Consider the following 23,277-nt stretch of genomic DNA (forward strand, 5'->3'; position numbering starts at 1 on the left):
ATAACACTGCTTTAAAAGATAAATCGAGATAAATCAGATTCTAACCACAATGGATTGTTTATCACGTGATTTATAGCTGAAATAATGGGGATTTGAATAAATGAGGAATCTAAGAAGATCGCTGACTCATGCTTTAGCGAAGTGATTTATAACCCAAAATATCATACTTTGCAGCTTGTGTAATGAAATAATTTAAATATCGTTTAGTTATATGTGCTGTTTTGACCTTCTTTGAAGGTTTTCAAAATGATAGAAGGCTGAATGCATTTTTTTGCACACATCAACATTTACGACATCGGTTACATGCATAGTAGTGCATCTATTCTGTATATGCTAAGCCCAAGGTAGCATAATGTTAATACGATATCGTATTCCGCTAATGAAGTTTTCCATTTCAGGCTTTCGAAAAAGGAACTACTTTGAACGTACTTTTCAATTGAGTTTTTACTGCAATCCTGAGTGGTTGACAAGGATAGTACTTAAAAGGAAATCAAGCTTGCAAAGTATTAAATCTTATTTGCAAACTAGCTCTCGCTCCTGCCGTTCGTAATATTATTTGTGAGCAGCATGGATTATTGTATTTGCCTTTCCACTTGAACGTTTTCGTCGGTCAAGCAAGGTATTTCAACATCCATACGATTTTGTACTATAAACTATGCTATACTAAACTGTTATACTACGCTAAACTAACACAATACATTTCAATAAAGTATGTAATAATAGAAGCAAACTAGTTATAAATTCTTAGTTCAAGAAACAATCACCAAAGAGCGATGTGATTGTGAGAAACAAACAATGGGGAAAAAATATCGTTCAGAGAAATTAGAATGTTTATGCACATTTTCCATAAATAAAGTGATACTGTCGTGTGTATTTTTATGTTCTTGACATTTTTAAATTAGCATAATCCAACGTGTTGCGTGTTGCAATGAAACTGGATAAATAATATATTTGAGACAAATTTTCCATCGTGCTATTTATATGTAAAGCGTAAAAACAAACAAGGTTACATTAATATGCAAACCTATATGAATGTGATTTCACCAACGTCGAAGAAAATGAGAATAAAATCGAATAAACATCTCAAATTTACAGAAACATGTTACATATAATTGAAAAAGGAAAAAAAAACTGCACGAACAACGTTAACGTCTAGCATAATTGAAATTAATTGTAATGGCCGCATTCGTTTGCAAGGAAATTTTCTTTCCCCTTACCATACACGCAAACCCACATCTTGTGCTGCACTAAACAAAGCTACCGATAGTCCACCACGATCTCGTAACCAGTACTGCAATGGTCTTGCGTGGATTTTTCATGGTTTACACGCCCGAACGTCTTGCGGTGGCTCTATTTACTTTACAAGTTTTACTTTGTCTTCATTGGGTTAGTTTTGCTTCGTGCATCGCACACCCGAGCCCTTTGACTGGCTTTCAAGGGCTGCAAAAACTCTCCACCGTAGCAGAAACTGACCGGCGTGGGCAGGGATTCGAGGGCACATTCAACAGTCTCACCAATGAACGAATGAAAGAGGGAAATACGCTCCAAACGGCAGTACCATGTGGTTCCATGAGTCAATAACATATCTCTTCATCTACGATGACCGTTCCCATACCATACTTTCCCGGTGATGCTTTCGTTTCAGGGTTTCTTAGGTCAGGTAATGTATACCCGCAACGTTTGCACCAATCCAAATGAGAAAGAATCCTGTGCATGGAAACCACAAAAGCCAGCATGCAACCGTCCCTAGTTACCACCACTATCGCGGCTAACGATCTCATTTTCGAATATTCCTTCCCCATTAAGCGTAGCGACAGACATAATAGCTCGACTTATCAGAACGCAGAAGGCCCCGTGCAATAGTTTTCCTTAACGGACGCCGTCTTGCCGAAAACTCTGCTGCTCTAGCAGCAGGCGCAAATGGCAGTGGAAGCCGTTCGAAAATGAAACCGTGCAAGTTGTTTTGGGGCAGCCATAATCATACGTTAATTTAGGCTTCTCGAACTCTGACAGTCGTAGTGGTTGTTTATGGCAGTCGGATGTCGCGATTGGAAGGCGTATTGCAAGGTTCTGGGCATATGGAATAGAAGAAACATAGCAGCATGCTCAAGCGGTGAAAATGACGTAACATCGCTATCGATACTAAATTTAAGCAATGTTGTTCGAATGAAACGACAGCGCACTGTTGACTATGTTTTTTGGGTTACGAAAGTGATATTCAGTATATTTGTAAACTTAGTAAGCAAAACAAATTTAAATACACAGAAACGACTTGTTTGTTGTAGTATACTATTTAAAAAAGAAGGAAAAAAATGTTCCTAAAATAATTTCTTGACTTTTATAACATATTAATATACCAATGCAATCAAATGATTGGTAAGAAAGATATAAAAAAAAATTATATGAAATATCACCAATCAAAAGATACAGTTCATCACTTAGCATCTTAATTAAACTACGACTACAGAAAGATCATAAATACTGCAAGGAAACAGAGCTGTTGTGCTGTTATTTCATCGTTTGCTCACATTTTGAAACACCCTGTTTATTACACAATTTAACACTGTCGTATTTCCAAAAAGAGCGTAAAAAGAGTATTCCACGATCGTAGGTGATAGAAGTCAGACTTCTAAGCGCTACTCTGGACAGCTTTCGCATGTAATTCCATTATGCACTTCATAGAAACGAGTGGGTCGTAGCAGCGTGAAAAAATTGTATAACGCCTTCTCGGAAGTTGTACTCTTTAAAACGCAAAACAATGCGCTATTGCGAGGATCCCTTTCTGCGGGTTCGGAAGGTGGTTGAGTGGTTCATGACTCAGGCGTACGCCAAAATCCCGGGTGAGAGTGAAATAAATGTGCGCTGTATCTTTCCACCCGTATGCAAGTCGAAATGTTTGCTTGGAAGAAAAATTGCTCGTATAAAGTGTTATTCCTTTGGGCTGCTCTTTCCTTCTCGCTGTAGCTCTAGGCCGTGCTCCATCACTATCACCCCAGCGTCAACTGGGCGGAAACTGTGCCGCTTCCGCTTTGTGACAACCAAACTTTTCTTTCCAACAAGGACAATGCAAATTTCTTCATTTAAGCAACAATGAACATTGTAACTGCAGGCCCATTTGTAGCAAGGCTTCCAACATTGCGAAACGCCTCCACACTGAGCGTGGTTAGCTGCCCCACGTTACCGTTTGTTCGTATCGCTACCAGGCGTCTCCATTGACGGTACCAGTTTTTATGTAAGGCCGCCTGGTCAGCCATTGTGGATTCGGAGCGATGTTCATTTGCTGCCGGACTCGCAACCGTTTGGTGGAATTTTGTGTTTCATTTTCATGGTGCGGTGTTGGTAGCGGCAGTAAAAAAGAAACCGTTGTTCGACCGTCGTTTGATGCATATTCAAGTGCTCTCTCCGGTTGGCCCCGCTGTTCAAAGGCGTCAACTGCAGGATTGTAATTTTCATTAAAAAAAAGCTTCTACCGTGAACAACTTTACCATCTATCTCGGGTTGCATTACTACGGCGGTGGAGCCATTTTTATGGACTTGTTTGAAAACTTGCAAACCGGACAAAACAGCCCACAATTCCGTTCGCAGCGCCACCAGCGTTGAACGAATGGTTGCGAACGAAAACCATCTTCACGCCAGTATCTTTTCCACGTTGCTCCGAAATCTTACGTATACTCAGTTCAGTTGTGCTTTGGAAGCTTTGCTTCACGTCCTACACTCACGAAACGAACCAGCAAAGTACGGTGAAACACTTGTGCAGTGCACATAAATATAAATGCAAATTCATACAAAATTAGCATAAAAAGAAATTCTGCTGCGAAGTGAATATTTCGAACGGAAAATAAGGAAGACAAGAATCCAGCTTGGATTAGTGTTTCGCTTTTCTTTTATTCTCACTGCATCTTTCATTGGCACGATTGTCCCCATTGCACATTTTAGGGTGGAATTTTGCGAACAATGCTTGGCCAATGATTTTTGGTTAGCTGAGATTGAGTTACCGCAAAAAGGAAAGGAAGCCAACAAGACCAAAAGATTGATTCATGGTGTAGACCACAACTTACGTGCGTTGAATAGCAATTGAATAAATACCATGCATTCATAAGACCGATTAGTTTGATAATCCACTCCTACTACATTAATGGAAGCGGCAATATGAGGAATTTCACTTCCATTGCATTTATTGCTGAATTGTATGTATAGGTTAATTACTTTGCTGAATTCATTTACTAATGTATTATCAAATGTATGAGCAAAAAACTAATAAAAAGGGTTAGGATATTTTATTGTAAAGGTAATGACTTTTGCGCATCCGAAACATATTGATTTAAAATTACGAATTAGCATAAACAATGGAAATTATTTCACGAAATGCAAAATAGAACCTATTAAAGCTAGACCTTACTTAAAGTTCCAGAGCTATGGTATGTTATGGTAAATTTCATAATTTGCCGAAATTCCGATGTTTGAAATTAAACCTGCCAGAATGCATTAGTATCGTTTCGTTTGAGGTGTTACGTTTCAGCTTCGCGTCCGTGCGTACTTTCCGCACAATTCTCTAAGTGCACAGGCATTTGAAATGTACAGGTCACAATTCAACGGTCGTTTGTGCAGAAGTTCATCCAACCGGAGATGAGCGGACAATGCGATGGAAAATTAAAAATTGAAATAGAAATGGATGCACCACAATACAGTTTACAAACAGCGAAATGGATAAAACAAAGCTGCAAATGCTGGCCGGCGCGCTCTATTTTTGTGCTGCATTTTGCATTTCGTGCAACGGCGAATACGGATATAGCCATCTAGAGGCAACAAACATAATGGCATTGCAAATTTTGCATTTTTTTGCGAGAAAATACTGAATTTAGGCTGTGGGTAAAACATTAATTTACGAAATCGTCATTCGAAGATTGAAAGCGTATTGCATTATCGTTGTTTGCTTTTTGTACCATTTCAAGCGACTGATGCAAGAAGATCTATTAGAGTTGTATGAATAAGTGACATGAATAAATAAAACCAAACGATTCACTGATAGTCGAAAATAGTCTGGCACATTTAGCTGCACTTTTTTTTAAATATGAGAAAAACAATAGAACTCGCACAACGGACTAACGATGAATATATTTGTAATGTTCGAATTGAGCTTCTATCTGTTAAAATTAATATACCAGCAATCATAATTCATGAAGAAATAATTTATGCACTTGAGCCTATTAAAAAAGTTCTGCTATATTGAGCTGCCATATTGCAAAGCCAAAAAGATTATATTTTAAAACCATTACATAGAGGGGGGAAAGGATAGGCTCAACTTTGCACTTTATTATACACAATACGCGTCGGCAAAGGGGAGCGAATAAAAATATGGAATTATTGATTCACTTGCTGTTATTTGCCCCTACTTTCTCCCAGAGTTTTAATATCTTTTTAACAGGGTATAGTAAAAAAAATCTCACTAAGCAGTAAATATGTTTCAGATAGTCTAGGGCAAGTGTCGGCAAATAATTCTTAGCAATAAAGAAAAGAATCAAAAAGAATGGAAAGCACAAACCTCAAGCAGCATAAAAGAAAGGCTATTGGGAGAGAACCGCGAGCTGCTGGGAAAAAGTTTGCGCGTTTTTTATGTGATATCCCACTGTTGCTTTATTGTTTTTGTTAGCAAAGCTCCCCTAGACCGCCCACATTTGGCTCTGTTGCGTTTTCGCTTGACCTAGCGGAAAGCACAGCATGAGCTTGTCATCTTGGATAAATGGATAACGTTAGTTGAACCTTACAGCGTTGGAGCTCCTTCAAGAATTACTACCAACGTAAAGGAAACTTACATTTTGACCGTTCACAAAAAGTCGAGCACATTCATTGAGAGCAAAATTGCGAACATCGGGGCATAATTTATGCGTCATATTGTGAAAATATCGCAAAGGTCGAAGGTATAGTTTGGAATAACTTTTCTGTTTGCAAACGAAAATAGCGAAACCCTTTCACCAAACCAAATGACTGTTGAATTGCTCTAATCGTTCTTTTCTCTCTAGCACTTACGCTTTTGGCTTATAAGTAGTTAAAATGGATTAATATTGCACTAATATTTGATACCGTTAACATATTTTCTTTTAAGTAAATTTAATGTGTACACCTTGGCTAGTATGAATTATCTGTGTCTGTTATGAACAGGGCACTTTGGTGCGACTAAAAAGCGGATTAACAAAATATCAAAATAGCGAAGCACTCTTTATTGTTAGCAAAAAAAATTTAAAAGTTTTGTAATCGTAATTTGAAATTGAAAAAAATACAAAAAAAAATGAATCATATTTGTTGCCAAATTTTCTCTTAACATAGTATAAAAATTCACGAATTACTACGAGTAACATTTGAATTCATTTATGATAAAATGTGCAACTTAAATAATATTTTGCATTTATTTTGCATCATTGCTAGGTCGTTTGAAGCCGCATAATATCTAAAGAACGCGAAATGCAAAATGACCGGAATCACGATGCTCGACTAGATTAGCATAATGTGAGGAAATATTTTTAATTAACCATGCAAATCATTTCCCACGTCGACATCATCGTCGTTGACAAGTTTGATGCATAATTTCGGGCACCGTCAAGTGTACGGAAAAGTACCCCAAAATCATTTATCTTGAAAATTGTATCCAAAATAGTGCTTACTCAGCGGAAGGCCAATGTGAAAAGTTTCACTACCAGTGGCTCGTTGCATTCGCGAGGTAGACTTATTGTTCCTTTTTCTTACACTATGGCTGAACAATTTGCAAGAATGCACATCTGCACGGTCTCTGGGATTGTGGGGCACAATTTGTGCACATTATACATAACTTGTCACTTACCTTCATAAACGGTCAGCGTCGCCTCGGCTGAGACTGCATCTCCAACGCCATTTTCCGCCACACACTCGTACGGTGCATCGTCGCGTCCAGCACGCACCGGTTCGATACGTAACATTGAAACTCCATTAGCGTCGTACACCGTGTACCGTGACTGGGTCACTGTAAATATAGAATGCACGCGTGAGAAAGATTGATAAAATATTGCATCTCATGCAATTTGTGATTATTGTTTTCTAGGGAAACAATTCCAACGACGCTATATTATTTTAGACAGTGAATGATTTCTTTATGGTGATGTCAGATGGAATGAAATTTAACTTCCATATTTGATTTGTGGCTAATACATTGAAAAGCCAATCAGATAGAGGAAATTGCTGTTGTTCTGCTATTTGTTATGCAGTACTTACTCATTATTTTTTTGCTATTTTTGCGCCATATAACCGTTGGTTGAGGATCTCCATGAGCTTCACAGAAGAATGTTGCCACTCCGCCAACTCGCACGCCCTGGTTTACTGGTTTTTTGATGATCTCCGGAGGGTCTGTAAATATATAAATGTTCCAAGCATTTAAGTATGGCGGATGGGTATAGATGAACGAATGATTCGGCAACCGTGTAAGAAATTTATATTTTTAATTGAAACTAAAACACGTTTGCGCAATGTTTTCAAATTTTAATAATAGGAAAATAAAACATGGTAATATAAACATAATGCAAGTTAGATATTCGATATGCATAATCAAACTCAAGGATAATAGTTGCAATATACGTTATTCAATAACAGCGACTTGAACGAAATATTATGCAAAAAAACTAAAAAAAAAGATAAACCAAAGATAAAAACAAAGTTATTATTTGAATAATCCTTTTTCGAGATTGATGCGATTGTACGGATGCATCAGCCAATAACTTACGTGTCAGATAAATGAATGGAAAATCCGAAAAATTTCCATCTGCAAATGTGGTTTGAACGGTAACAGAATTCAGTTTCACGAAATGATGGGCGCAGGAGGGATATTTCGCACAACTGAATCTAAGCTAATTTCACAGCGGTATAATGACGTAACGTTCCTTCACATACATGTAACACAAATTTGATCACTACCCGTCTTTCGATACCGATTGGAATCCTGCCTATCATTAGCGCGTTAGGAAACGGTACGTACGTAAATGCTGCACTGGTTGCAGGTGTAATACATTAGTTTCCTCCTAGCGAAGATTTATGGAGATTCCATTTTTATAAATGCTCATTTTTATTACTTTTTGGCTCGATCGCAGCTCCTACGCACATCGTGGGTGATGCAGGATGGAAAGGAAACGAGGAAAGGATGTCGAAGAGTTACTGCTAACCGAGAGAAGCTGCTTCGAACTCGCAAAACCTTAGCGGAAATTGATGATACACGCCGTGTCAGTAACCTGTCTTTCGACATGCTATAGGCATCCGTTTTAATGGGCGCCAGGAAGTGTTGGCAAACATTGAAACAAGGCTTTCATATTTATTCATCCTTTCGTATGGAACCGATTGAAAAACGGAGTAAAGCGCGCGTGGTTTAAAAAAATATATCTTTGGCTGCTTCCTACCGCGCAGGGATACACGATGGCTCGGTTTCGACTCACTCACGCAGTGGTTTGGTACGATTCGAACAGTGAGGACTTCTACTGACACCCATACGAACTCGTCGCTCGGCACCGCACGCAAGATTGATGACTTTTATACGAGATTTGTGTACTAATCGATTTCAACTTTCTTTCACCGAAACAACGGAAAATCCGGTATGCGCCGCCCGTTGGTGGCGCATTCTTCATGCCGCTCAAGCGGAGCGAAAGTGATTTTAATCGTTTTCGGTTTATGTTTGTTTCTCAACACTTCTCCGCCAAGCTGCACATTTCGGCGGGACGTGTTTTGTCCGCCCTGATCGAGACAATAAATTTTCCGAGAATATAAATTTGCATATGGAGGCAACGGGGGATTAAAGGCAGATTAACACCAATTTCATCTTTTCGAGCAATGGATTTATTTTTAATATCAAACTTTGTTCGTGTGGGAGACGAACTTTGCTCAAGATTTCCAAGCTCCACAAGGGTGTTGAAGCTATACATCTTCTGTAAGAGCTAAGGAGAGCCAAGAAAAAAGCTACATGGCGGATATTATAGGCCTTTGTTTAAACCATACTTTATTCAGAAATTGTAGCTATAATGAAAAGGCGGCAAATATTGTAGCTAGAATGCAAGGAAACATCAATCAATGAAGAACAATGACAGAAATTTAACAAATATTGTTCGAAGTTAGTTGAATGACTTAACGAATGCGCTAAAATTTCGATAATATTAACATAACTCTACTAGCAAAAGCAGTCAAGCAGTGCATCCGACAATTGAACCCCAATGCTTTCATATTTGGATACAAACGATGGTTACCGAAAATCGAGCATCGACCTAATGATGAACAAAGAACAATCCAAGGAAGCAAAAAGACACCGCAGTTAACCTAGCACTCGCACGCAAACAGCAGAACAAACCCACATCCGCAACAGCGCTGGATGCCGGTCTTCACCGTGAAGATAATGTTCATTGATATGAGCTTGAAAAAAGGAAGAAAGAAAGAAGGAAATCTTTGCTTCATCAAAAGCGCATAGCGTGGGGCCAGAACACAAGGCCAGAAAATTGACGAAGCCTGGCCACAATAACGAACCGACGACGAAAGCGGGGAATAGGAAGCCAAATAAAAAGATGGCGTAAGGGGGACGCCAACACGGTATTCACGGCTGTTTGGTAAAATGAAAAGATAATGTCGACCTAATTACGTTTTCATCTTGTTGTTTCATTTGATACAAAGGAAAACTCCAAAGAAAACTCGCCCGGATGAGTATAATTCGAAACCAGGAGCACGAAATCAAAGGTATGTGGGTCGATGCCGGGTCGGCGAGAGGAACAAAAAACAGATCGCCCCATGTTACGTGCCAGGGGGCGAGCGAGTGAGCAAGCGAACGAGCTTGCGATTGTGACAAGAAAGAAAGGCCGGATTTATATGTTGCGACGGAATACAGATTTGCGCCCATTGCTCTTTCAACAGCTTTTCGGGGCCGCTGATAAGAAGATCATCTCGCTTTGCTTTGCAATCAAATGAACGTTCAGTATAATTGCCACCACCATCTTTCCATTTGCATTCCAGCGGCGCTATGGGTTTCTCCGGTTCCGTCCCCACCGTTCGTTCGCCGCTCTCGTTAATCCTTGGGTGGGAAATCTTTGCGGGATAAAAATATGCGGGCTCGGCAGGACGACCGTAGGCGACGACGCTGACGCCGTTTTAGAGCGTTCCGTGAGCCATTTTTATTCAAATTAGATTTTCAAAGACTCTTCCAGTGCGCCGTTTGAGGAAGCGGGCCAGCAGAGCGGACACAGACGTATGCCAGCCATACACTGTATTCGGCCGCAACCATCAGCAGATGTACCGATAGCAGTAGGTAGCCCGGAGGTCAAAGGTAAACACAGCGCACCCAGCGGAACGAGTTCGCCACCACCACGGTAGCACCACGGTGCCGGCACGGCCAGGATCAAACAGAATTGCTGATCAACCGCAATTAGTTCGGGCAAGTTTTGATTAGGACCCTCTATTTTCATCTGTTTTCCTGGCAGCGACGCAGCGTGGTGACGACCCCACGTTGGTTCGCCTACGGCAGTGCCGCGGGATGGACACGGGACACGGTCGAAAATTCAGAAAAGACTCACCGAAAACAACAACTGGCGAAATTGTCGACCATTAAATGAGGATTATTTCCAAACAAACCGCAATTACCCGCGCTACACCAACGGTAACAGCGCACCAAATCCACGTTGACCTGGCGAGAGCAAGTAGAATTGACTTCCGGCGGGGTCGCGCGCGAGTACGCTCGATGGTGGTATGATAAACTGCGTATCGGACGCGGAAAGCTAGATGTGGAATTAATTTGAAACAAATTGCCGCGGAAAGGATACGTGACAGCCGTGTAAGCAATTAAGGCAGGGATCAAACCCTTTCACGCATTTAGGCGCCAATTTGCCAGCGCAACCTGCGGTACTATCGCTATACGTATGGCAACGGGTTAATCTCGGTCGTCAAAAGAAAACCTATAAGTTCTATATGCTACAATAGCACGTGGATGCTTTTACTTTAATCCTTCAATTTACCGCCACAACTGGACGTACACGGAAATGAAGGAGATTAAAATGAGTGGATGTACATTTATACAACATCAAAAAAAAACCAGCAAACTACGTGCAATTGGGATTCGTTAAATGCGGATAGAGAATGAGCGCATATCGGTTTAGGTGTTTCATCATAAATGTGCTATTTGGAATGATTATTGCCATTTGCAGTATTTAGGCGTTGAAATACGAACATATAGAAACGCTTTCTTTAACGCCATAGTGACAACTTTGCTTTCTTATCACGACACTGTGTGCTACTAAACTCCTGCTGTGCTTTTATTACAACAAACCGGAAAGTGAACTGGAAGTGTTCACAAACGCACCACGAAATACGTAAATCATGCGTCATCATTACCGAACTGCAGAGTGGCGATTCTTTCAGAAGGGTCCCGATTGACGGGCAATCCTTTTTGGTGCAATAAAAAACATTTCGAAACCGCCATCCTTGGGTTCAAAAGGAGCTTGTTATTTCCATTTTGCACAACGCAGGCGCTAGTTACACAACCACATTTATAACTGCCTCTAGCCTGGAGCCTTATCAACAGCAACGCTGTGGTGGTCGTTTATAATTAGGACTGTTTAGTTACTGGAAACTAGCGAACATGGCTTCACGGCCGGTCGGCAGCCATAGTTTTGAGACCACTCGAGTTGAGCGGTTCCTTCTAGCGTTCTTACTCCTCCAGTGCAATCTGATGGTGAGCTGGCTGGCAATCCGTCACCTTCGACTGGCCATATCACCCGCGGTGTCCTTCCTCTCACGGTGCAGCCATGATTCCACGAAAGGTTTGCCCGACCTGGGGTTGACGTGTTGTCGCATTCGGCAAGGTGTACGAAAGCGCAAGGTACAGAGCAGGCAATCTTAGATGACGCAATCAAACCGTCACGCGATCGAGGCATAAAATTAAGTATCCATGCAATGGCCACCGTTGTACGAAGGACCGGGAAATGGGCGGTACTCGTGGGGAGCTTTGTGCCTACAGTGGTGACGGTCAGTTGTGGTGTGGTAGTAGCGTTGGCTTGTTAAGAAATTGGTGCCGAATGGCACCGAAGGAAGTACCCTATCCCATTCGTTGCTTTGGCGGATCTGATAATAAAACTTGCCAATACCGTACATTACGACGGTTGGGGCTTTCATTACAGGATCGTCTTGAGAAAATGGACAAAAAATTATGGTTTACTTAATGCGGTATACTTCGCAGCGAGCGTCGATATAGCGCTGTATGTGAGGAATTAAAACACATGTTGCGGTTGTCTTATACACACAACATAGCATTCACTCAAAACCACTCCAAGTGTCAGAATGTACATTAACGGGCGAGGTTGAGCACGCTTCTTGAAAAAGAGAGTTAATTATTTCTTTTGCTCAACAACTCACTATTTATTTAACATGATAAGGGGTAATTTACACCTCAATTATATTAGAAAAATTGCTTGAGTTTTCATTATTTAAAAGCTAATACAACATCTTGCAAAAGTTATTGCAAGATATTTTTATTGATGTTTACTTGCAACCAAACTCGCACTATGAGTTTGCTATCTTTTGATTGCATTTAAATGTAACACTAAAATTTTTGCATCAATTTTCAGTCTGGAATACTTTTCGAACTACAGAATGCAAAAATGTATTGCGTGTTTAAGGTTTGTCCTATAAACACCAACGTCAAAGATAGACGCGTACAAAAGTTGTTTATAGACCTCGCTCAATATTTGCCAATCAGAAGCGCAATCTGCGCGTTTTATTGAAACACCGTTTCTAACCAAGAGCAAAACGGATAAATCGACCAAAACAACGTGTCTCTTATCCACCTTTTACTCTCTCGTTCTCTCTTTTAGATTCTTTGCTCTTTCACCCACACAAAACAGCTACGTGAGGAGGCTCCATAGGCTGATGATGGCGGCGAACAGAAAATGGCTCAGACACCGCATGCACGATAGCAATTTTTCCATCTTCTCAATAATGATATGTAGCAGCGCTTAGCGCTAGATGATTCGCCATGACTGACAGAGTCCCATCGAGTGTAAAAGGCCATGCAATATTCCAGCCTGACTATCCCAGCAGCACACACCGGAGCACCATAACAATCAGCAAACGAAGCATTATCACAACTTTGAGATGAGAAATGGCACGCCGTTCCCTAGAGGTGCCATCCAAGATGTTGACGCCAAAGGATCGAGGATAGTGCTATTCGGCGTGACAAATGGTGACTAACGGTTGTGAGACTTTTCTAGAAATTGCCACAACACACACACACACTTCTACTATGCTGCAGCGTGGCTTTTGCGCCTGAGGATTTCTCTGCTTCGGCGGACAGAAGAAATGAGCTCTTTTTCAATTTTTTATTTCCTTCCTGACAACTGACGGTATCGCTTGTCACATCGTGTGTCTGCCATCGGCGAATCGTGTCGTATATTACGTTCGAGCACTTCTTGATCGCTTTTTTATAGCAGCCCCAATTAAGCCGAGCGTCAGGGAGTTCCTATTAATCAAAATATTAATAACCGATCTAATGAATAATCTCGGATGGCATCACCGGGAAGGTTGAGAAAAATTGTGAACTATGCTCTTCACAATAGCAATTTCTCACGAATCTCAACTTCATTAATGGTGCAGAGAAATCAATGCATAAGATATATTAATAATATTCTATCGAATAGTGTCAAATAAAACTATACACAAAATACAATTTTCATACCACAAAAAAAAACCTATGCATGTTTTGTTGACAAATCAATCATCGATCGTTTCATTCGTTATTCGACGTAGAATCAACATTGTTCGAACCGTTTAGTAAATATATAACGCGTCATTTTTTGTGCGGTGAAATGCTCACTCAATAGTTTTCTGTACATCTGTTCCAGGAAGCTGAGCAGCAAAGAGAAAAACAAAACCTGCACAAGGCAGAAGCTAAATGGTGAAACAATTTTCAACAATACTTCAAAATATGCTACGTATGCAAATATTGTATGAAACCATCGGTACCATCCTAGAGAGCACGTGTTCGTGATGAATTCTGCATGCAGCGAGCGAGCGGAGAGTGATTTTCGATCAACGAGACTGCCGGTACTGCCGTTGATGCTTTGGTGCTACCGGGTGTACAAATCTTACCTCTAAAAGCTACGCTTAGCGAGGATTGAAAGAATTTGCCTTCCACCGTTTGGGACATCACGCCGGGCGGGAATACATCCAGCAGCGCTGTGATCTCTACCTTGGCAACAGCACTTGCTGTGGAAAGTACGAGTGCACGTCTGGGAAAAGTAAATATCGAAAAACGCGGTAACAAACAACACGACACCACTTGGTGCACCGGGCGGATGAATTTCATCCGCAGCCAAACCGACGAACCACGCCGGAACCTGCTGACGCAGTTAGCACTTCAAGCCTGGCGCTGTTGTCCGAAGGCGAAGCCTTTTTCCCAGCTCTGCCCTGGGTGTTGTTCGTGTGGATTTCTCAACAGCAGCAGTAGCAGCAGCATCAGCGGCAGCTGGCGCATTTGATGCGATGAAGAGGGAATAAATTTAAAAGCTAAACAATTTTCATAATGAAAACCATTCTGTGACCCGTGCGCAGCTGAGGCTCAGGTGCAGCGGAAAGACAGGGTTCGCTAACGCAACCAGGACAAAATCACCGATGAGAATGCCGTTGATGATGATGAAGATCGGAAAGCGTAAAAATGAGAATGATAGCGAAGCGTCGTGTGCGCTCCGTTCATTCGCCAATTGTTTGCTGAACCATCTTGAATTTGTGTAAAATCGTTGCAGCGTTCAACCATCCTCGGTACCATTTATGCGATGCTGCTTACACACATACACACAAACACACACACAGCACGCTTCTTTTTCCAAGTGCCACCAAACAGCTCTTCAGGTGAAGCCTGACATACCAAGTATGGTTTCTATTCCAATAACACGGCTAGTCAAACAGAGATGATAAGAAAATGTGTTTTTTCATTCGAAAATAATAATCATGCAGAAAACGTTGCATATTTCTCGTGTGAGCACACACATGAGACAGTTCTATGTGTTGCGCATAGTTTACGTTATCTAGATGATTTTGAAAGAACTCGCATCTGTTTGGTTGACTGTGGTATGGAAAACACTTGACTGATGGGATCATACTTGGGAATATACGTGCGAGCGCCACGTTGCTAGAAAGATGCTGCGGAACAACCGGGAAATCTTGTCCGTGACATCAGGTAAGAATTTGAAACGGTACGGAACCAGGTTGCGTTTGCATCTTTTAGCAAGCAGAATCGATACAAAAAGTGCCGCTCAGAAATGCGAATAGTGGTTGTATGCTTTGCCACCTTCTTTGAAATAAGTTCAAATGCAGTGAAAAATTTACAATAACCAAACACAAACATCGCTTAAACGTACCGTGGTAGAATTGTTTAAAACGAAACTGTAATTTACAGCGAATTTAAAAACTAACGTAGCTAAAACTATTTCGCGCAACTTCCTTGCAAACACAACGTCGCTCGGAAAAAGAGATACGCTAAACGAAAATGCTTCGCACGTACGTCTGTATTAAGCTTGTTTTCGATACTAGAACGCTTTGCAATGCCATCAACTGGAATGATCTGATATGGGTTTGCTTACCAGCTGCGTTTTGTTGTATTCTACCAACGGATCCATTCGGACAAAAATAGTGCTCGCGGCAAGCGAGCTGCGTGTACTTGGCTCGTTTGCGAGCGCATCTATCCGTATCCATGAGCACACCAGTGATGTGTATTTGCGGATCAGCTAAGAGAAAATGACACAACACACCACTGCATTGCGACGAACTGGCTAGCAGCTCTTAACTGGGGATGCTGCTCGAGTAGCATGCAAACTCGTTGCACCGCGTCTGCCAGCACTGGCCGAAGTTGGCAAAAGGTCTTGAGTACAGTCGAGTCGGACGCTGCAAAACCTCCGGTAGGCAGCGATGTGAACGAAGAAGCTAATGCCGTGGCTCAATGGGCTACAAAAAGTGCCGGGCAAGCCTCAAAGAATCATTACAAGACCAAGCGGTAAACCTTTGTTGCGAGCGAAAAATCAAACGAAAAACACTGCCAGCTGCCTACAACCGTCGGCAACAAAGGAAATGGAAATTATTTTGAAGAGCCTTTGCGACGGCCGGCGTGTAATAGCGGAACAGACCAGCACCGTTGGAATGCGAGTTGATCCTGCTCTTGCCCGGCTTCTACTCAATTGAGCATTCTCATCCGTACTCCGGGACTAATTAGAGGCTCATACGAGAAGGTAGCACTTACATTAATATCTTGGTTATGTGTACCAGCAGTTCCAACGCAGTTGCGATGGCGTTCACGCTTCGCCTTTGCGTCGCAAAGAACTTTCTGGTCTGGTTTCCAAGCACTAGCAAGTGGCAGGCTAGCATCCGAGTGAGCTGATTTTCTTCCGCGAAAAGGACACTTTCACCGTGCGTTTTGACATCAAACGGAGCGGATTTGTGGTGCAAGTCTTGTGACTGCGCCAGCCACTCGTCGTGTCATTGCGTCCGTCAACACTTTTTCACGTATGCTTGCGACGGTTTAAAAAGTCTTCTCACACCTTACGCTTGCACATATTCCGAGAATGCCTCCCAAAAGCTGGCGACATTCGTTGCTCTGATATCGTGTTTAATTTTTACCATCACCACATGGCAAGAGCGAGGTGTACCGTGTGTCGTGCTTCGCTGTGCAAGAGTACTCTGAACGATAAACGCTTTGTAGTGTGATACTGCAAGCATTTCGGTGGGTTCTATTGCAAACGGATTGTGCGCCGTTGATGAAATAAAAAGATACAACAAACAACAGAAGAAGAATGTGTACCTTCCGCATGCCTGACGAGAACGAATCAGACGAGCTATCTTGGCGATGAAAAAACGGCTTTTGCTCCTTTAATGAAAATTTCACTATGATTTTAGATGTCAAAATTCAAAATGTTACGTTAATGCTCACGAAGCAGGGCAGCAGCAATAACATCCGAACCGTAAGATGGAGAAAGAAGGTCAAAGAAGGAATAAATCAACTGCTAGAAATGCTAGAATAATTTTGCACAACACGACTTTTCATTGTGGGAGTGCGAATGACAGCCATTACGATAATGTAAACCAGTTTTTGCGGGTGTCACTCAGCGCAACCTACTGTAACATTGAGAAGATAATAAAAAGGGGTGTTACGAGATAATAATATAGCGATTTTTGTTTTTGTTCCCATGTTGTATGAAAAAAAAAAACTAAAAGTAAAAAGTAAAATGAAATGTGCAAGAGTCCTACATAAAACCCTTTTGTATCGACAAAAAATAAACGAAATAGAAACCTTTCTTTCTGACCTTTCCTGTTTACTTTGAATGGTAAAAAAAACAGCATAGCAGATGACGAAGGAATATCAAATTGAAGCAGTCTAATTTAGGTGTTTGTTTTAGTAGTATCCATCAGAAATCGTTGTCAGTGAGTATTACTGGGAACATTGGTTTGAATAAAGTGATAGGTAGGTGATACTAGTACAATGTTAATGAAAAAATTCCAATTAATGTTCGATGGTAAAGTTAATTGTTATAAGTTTGCTCTAAAAACGTGATAATTAAACTAGAAAAAAATCGCGACGAATCATCATTATACTAGCAGTAATAACAATAAAAAATCGAACGACGAAGGCGACAGATCTGAGAGCAAAAAAAAAAACGTCACAACTAAATAGCCAAAAGGGAGACGAAAGCGCAAACGACGAGTTTGGCGCACTAGGTCGTCCGCAGCATCGCCCGGAAATTAGAGCCATCGGTAGATCCCGAATGTGCCGGCACATTCAACGTGATCGCCCTAACTGCGGATGGTCTCAACAGGGGTGCAAAGAACACAATCATAATAATGTTGCACACACCACGTCGTCTGCGCGTTCAACGGTCGGTCTTGCATTGGTCGAGCTGTCCACCGTTTGCCGTTCGCTGCTGGCCAGATGCCATCGCTCTTTTTCTTCGTTAGCTCGCGCGTTTCAGAAGGAACTGTTGATAAAATGTTTATGTGCTTCTGATAGGTCATTAAAAGTGATTGCATTCCAGTGGCAATTTCCCATTGAAACAATGGACCCTTCCCACACGCCCTCCATTTTTTGTTGTTGTTGTTGTTGCCGTGAGTGTGTAGTGAAACGAGGGAGCGTCTATCGCAGTGTGGCAAATCTAGGAGGAAGAACCGACGGAAGCTGTTATATGAATTCCCGCGGCTGTTATTTGTTAATGACGTGCCAATTTTATATCGGTTGCAATTGTTGGATAAGCTACGCAGCGATAAGCCACGCTACTTTGTATTTGTCTATTTTGTGTTGGAGAGTTTTTAATATTATCCTATTGCATGGTTACCGTAGAAACTGCAGCTTTTTCAGCTAAAGGGTTATTTTAAATAGTGAACACTACATGAAGTCCTAAAAAAACTTCTATTAAAATAAATTCCATTATTGCAAAAACGCCTTTGACAGATGCCTATGTTATTTTATGTGCTTTATAGAAACGAAACCAATATGTAAACGGTAATGTGAAAATACATTACAAAAAAAGTATAATCGTATTATATAAAGCCTGAGATAATGAAAACAGGGGAGGAAATGTTCATTGGTTTCGAGTTTCTAGCTGAATAAAAATCAAGCATGTAAGTTTGAAAACTAAATGGCTTTACATTGGATGTTCATAATTTTGACTACTTTATTCTATTGTGCAATTGGCGAATTAAACAGCATATTATACATTCCAATGTTCAGTTTCTGCGAACGACGAGCGAATGAGTTGTTTAATGTGCAATACGTCCGAACCAACCGGCTAGTATCTTATCTAGAGCGCAACCGGATCGATCTGCATCTACGTGGAAGGGATCAATAAATAAATGGCCTTCCGGGCGTCCAAGTGCGACACTGCCGAGAGACAGCCTCCACCCTGCTCCTTGCCATTTCCTTCCACACTGAAATGGGGAGCTTTCCTGAGAGTTTCTCGGTGGGCTCTCGAAGCCGTTACCTCAATGGTTGACTCATGAATTTGTGATCTGGAGAGCAACCGGGCGATCCCAGAGCCCCAGTCCGGAGCTCGCCCGGGGACTCTATATAATGCATTCGTTCGTCGTAAATTGCATGTGACGGTCAAGCGTGCAAGAGGATAAACGTTCTCGAACTTTGCACTCCAAGTGCAGAAATGGGATATCGGACGAGACCTTGATGCGTTCGACGGGGGGGCTGGTCGAGTCCGGTACCAACATTTTTTAGCAACTTCTCGGCCACTCGGGTGCACATCTGAGGCAGATGGTCGCTATACCAGGTGCGCTCAATGTTAGGCGAGATTACCAACAGCCGTACACCGGAGGACGTTCCCACAGCCACAAGCTGGTGCTTCCTTGGCTAGTCTTCGGATCGCTCCCTGTGCGCCAGATTGTGTCTATTGGCCGGAAATAGCAAACTCATCCGCTAACATACGCTTCTTCCCGGTGCTTCCGCCAACGGGTGCTCCAACGCATCGGCGCTCTTCGTGAAGACCCGGGGAGTTACGACCGGTCATACAGGCTGCTGCCGCCGGGATTCCTACCGTCCGTGGACCGGATGCTTTTAATGTGTTCACTTTTTCCGTGTCATCCGATAGTCCGTCGGTAGGTGGATCCAGCTCTGAAGCATTAGATATCGAGCACAAGACACACAGCTACACAACGAGAAACTTTCGCCCGGAACCGCTCGGAAGCGACCATCCTTCTCCTTCAACAGCTGATGCTGGTGATGCAGAATGGAACACACACGCCCGCCGACGGAGGAGAGCGTCAGATAGTCAAAAGCTCTGATTTCTCAAGTGCAACAGCACCACCAGCTATCGAGTCTGGTCAGTGATGGATTTTCGTGGAGTTTCTACTGATGATGCTCCAAGCGTCCGAATCGCCGCTCGAAAGCTCCATGTGGTCGCATGTCGCTCGACGAAGACCAGTCGGAGGACAGGACGAGTCCAAGGCAAGTCGTTGGATATTTCCTTCACATGCTAAAACGTTCTTCGCCTTTCTACACCCTAGCCACGGACACACGAGCTGCGTTCTCACTCGCTGCGAACAACGGTGCATCTTTGCCCGATGCACCGATGCTTTCCGTTTCTTTTCCCAATCTCCCAATGTTTCATTCCATTTGCGCTCCGTCTCCGGTGAGCAAGTAGTGCGGGTGATGAAGGGAAATCGACAACGAGCGGTTGCGACTGCCATCCCATACTGATGGCGTTTCTTGGGCCGATGCATTTGGTGCAGGCAGTACGAAACCATCAAACCGTAGCGCTAGCTCGTTCGTTTTTTTAAACCGTTTTTTTTTTCTCTCTCTCTTACCAGCAAACACACTTTGCTGCACTCTGAGCGTCGAATCGTTGCTGATGAACCGAAACATCCATTAACAAAATTTATGTTTTATTCTACTTTATGGTCTATATCTTTTGTGTAAGTGCATACCGAAAAATAAATCTCATTCCTCAGCTAAACTGTGGATCTTGGATTACGTACAAGAGTATTAATACCTCGAAAGGTCAGCTACTCTGACTGATGAGAAAGAGCGGAGGTACGAACAGATTCAAGGTTCTCAAATGTACTGCAAGATTTATAGCAAGTTGCTCACAAACCAATTTTTTTTTCTGTTGAGCGAGGTGCATAGGATCGGGATCAAAACGAATGAGTTTAGAAACCAAGTAAAGAATTGAAACATGTGCAACGTTTGAATTTCTTGCTTGCAGAAAAGCAGCTAGAAAATTGTGTGTTTAATGATGCAGGTAATATTTAATTTTCTCCAAATTTTATCATTTTTGAAGGCTAGAATTTGGAGCAGGATGTAACACAAATCCGCGCAAATTACCAACAACAATAGCGACGCCACTGCTCCCGAACGCTCTAGTCTTCAATTATTGTTCATTCTCGAGTGCCGAGCGCAGAAGTTATTTGACAAAAATCTAGAAAGAAATTAACTTCCTTGCCTGCGCCGTAGCTGGGGGGCTGTAACAAACGCTACCCCAGCCATCGGCTCTCTCGCATGTTCTGCACGTTATTGTACACTTTCTCTAATCACCGTGTTGCGTGTGCTATTGGGTCTGACCTAACTAGTGCCGGAGTGGAAGTGCCTACGCTGGCAGTCACGGTTAATGTTTGACTTTTTAATTGCCTTGCACGCGAAGCTGACCGTAGTCGCAAAAGACTGGCTGAACATTGTATCGGAGAAGGTCGACCCGTCATCGATCCGCTAGAGAGTGCGCGATGTTGGGACCCTCTAATGGCCTGACGAGTTGCTTAAGTGATACAGCGACCCCCTTTGGGGCCACGACGGCTGGACGTGTCAAGGAAGTGGATTTCCGATTATAATGAAACTGCTCATTCGTTATAAGCTGAGAATTTGCTCTTCAATCAGGCAATAAAAACGAAAAAAAAAGGCCATAAAGAGTGTTGAGATTTAGACCCGTGTGCGTGAACTCGACATTTGGAGTATTATTACGTACATCATTTATCATCCAAAATATCGTGTCTTTAAGAGTCAGCAGAATAAAAACATAAATTAACAAAAAAACTCCTGATGTAAGACGCAGTTTTTTCCTGCTCAGGGTTGCGCTAACGAATCGCATTACTAAAAAAAGTTTACAAATATCAACGGGTACTGAGCTGCGGGTGATTTTCGAAAAGCAACAAACAAATCAAACTATCTCAACGGTTGTTTCACAGATCGCGAAAACGCTAGTCTTCAAAAGGTAGCGAGTTATTTACACTTCATCCAATTAGCAGTTCCGCTCAGTGCGTTGGTTTATCGATTTTACTGGAAATGAATTAATGCAAACAAATTATCCAATTGAAATGTAGATTTACTTTCCGCTCGATCGCACCGGCCTTTCTCGCTGGAGACCCAAGCGACGGGCACAAGGATACCCGTAGAACACTTTGCCTGTGTTTGTTTGCCCACAGTGGGAGATGCATCAAAAGTAGGTTAGAAAATAGTATAAAAACTGCTATCGATTCTAGCTGCGATAATTGTTTTACTTTCGTGTTTTACGACCCAAATCGTCATTTCGATCTAACAACCAGCCACAAGCTAGCCACCTAACAAGCCAAATTGGTGCTTTTTGTGATCAAATCAACTAAACGATCTTGTGTAAATTGTGTGCCAGAGGCATGCGATGGGAGAACCTCTACCACGAGTTTCAGAGTCACACCGGTGCAAAAAGGAGCGCAAGCTGGAATTGAATCTTATTGCAATCTTTTTTTTTATTCACTATGAAACTGAATTTCAGGGTTTCTCTTGTGCAAATGGATACTTTTATTTCTTGCTCGACGGCAACGAGTTGAAGAAACAATGTGTTTTTACTCGCTCGCCATTCAAGGAACACAAAATAACGTGTCGAATGTTTAAGGAGCGATGAGAAAAAAAAACACTCTGACTATGACCGGAGGATATCGGTAGGATAATGATATTCAAACAGATGAACCGATTTCAATCTCACCACGAATTTGCCTGCTTACTTACTCGCTCCTTTGGGACTACGGAAAATGTAGAAGAGAGATATCGATTGAACGAAAAAATAACACCACGACGAACCGCTATCAATGCCCCTTGTTATCAATTCTCATGGTGATTGGAATCAAATTCGTTCCATGAGAGACCCTTACCGGGCAAACGAGTGTCCGAAGCGGGGAAAAAGGCCATAATCTTCTTCATTGTAAATTAAAAAAAAATGCTGTGATATGAAACAGACACCAAATCAATTCAGTGGAAAAGCAACGGGTACAGTGGTTATACATTGTTTTTTGTCGTTGTAAAAATTCAAGTATTCAGATGAAAGCGATAGATGCTCAGGTGTAATAGCTAAGCTAACAGTGTTACAAGCAGACAGTAAGATAATATTCAAAACTTTTGCCAAGTAAACTTTACAAACGATAGTAGGAAATATTTGATAACATAACGCGCCTGTAAAACCAACCACTACACGACCTGCCGGCGAGTATTTCCCCTCAATGCAAATGAAATAAATAAACGATAATTTTTCGCTCAACTACCTGCGAAAAAAACACCGTGGTGTAATAGCTGAATAGATAGATAGGAAGATAGTAAGACTACAAGCGAAACGTGTGCCCCCAAGGAACCTTTTTCACCGCAACTCCCGCATGCATCCTCTGTCATCCCGTTCGTTATCCGATGATCGGCTTCCTGCATTCTGCGCGCGGAGAGCGAAAAAAAAAATATATACGTTGCTGTGAAAATAATTCGAGCGTTATGTTTCTATTCCCGCTAACTGCCAAGCCGAGTCA

The 23,277-nt window shown here is 42.0% G+C and overlaps 1 protein-coding gene across 1 annotated transcript in view; it reads right to left on the reverse strand.

The window, feature by feature from the left end:
* LOC128726006 (tyrosine-protein phosphatase Lar) overlaps nt 1–23,277 on the reverse strand; it is a 209,542-nt gene that overhangs the window by 54,260 nt on the left and 132,005 nt on the right. Inside the window, exons 5-6 of the mRNA XM_053819784.1 lie at nt 7,243–7,374; nt 6,836–6,994 (exon numbers count right to left, since the gene is read on the reverse strand). Coding sequence (XP_053675759.1) covers nt 6,836–6,994; nt 7,243–7,374 — 291 coding nt within the window. The remainder of the gene's footprint in view (nt 1–6,835; nt 6,995–7,242; nt 7,375–23,277) is intronic.

This window comes from Anopheles nili, chromosome 3 (assembly GCF_943737925.1).
Source record: "Anopheles nili chromosome 3, idAnoNiliSN_F5_01, whole genome shotgun sequence".
Classification (NCBI taxonomy): Eukaryota; Metazoa; Arthropoda; class Insecta; order Diptera; family Culicidae; genus Anopheles; species Anopheles nili.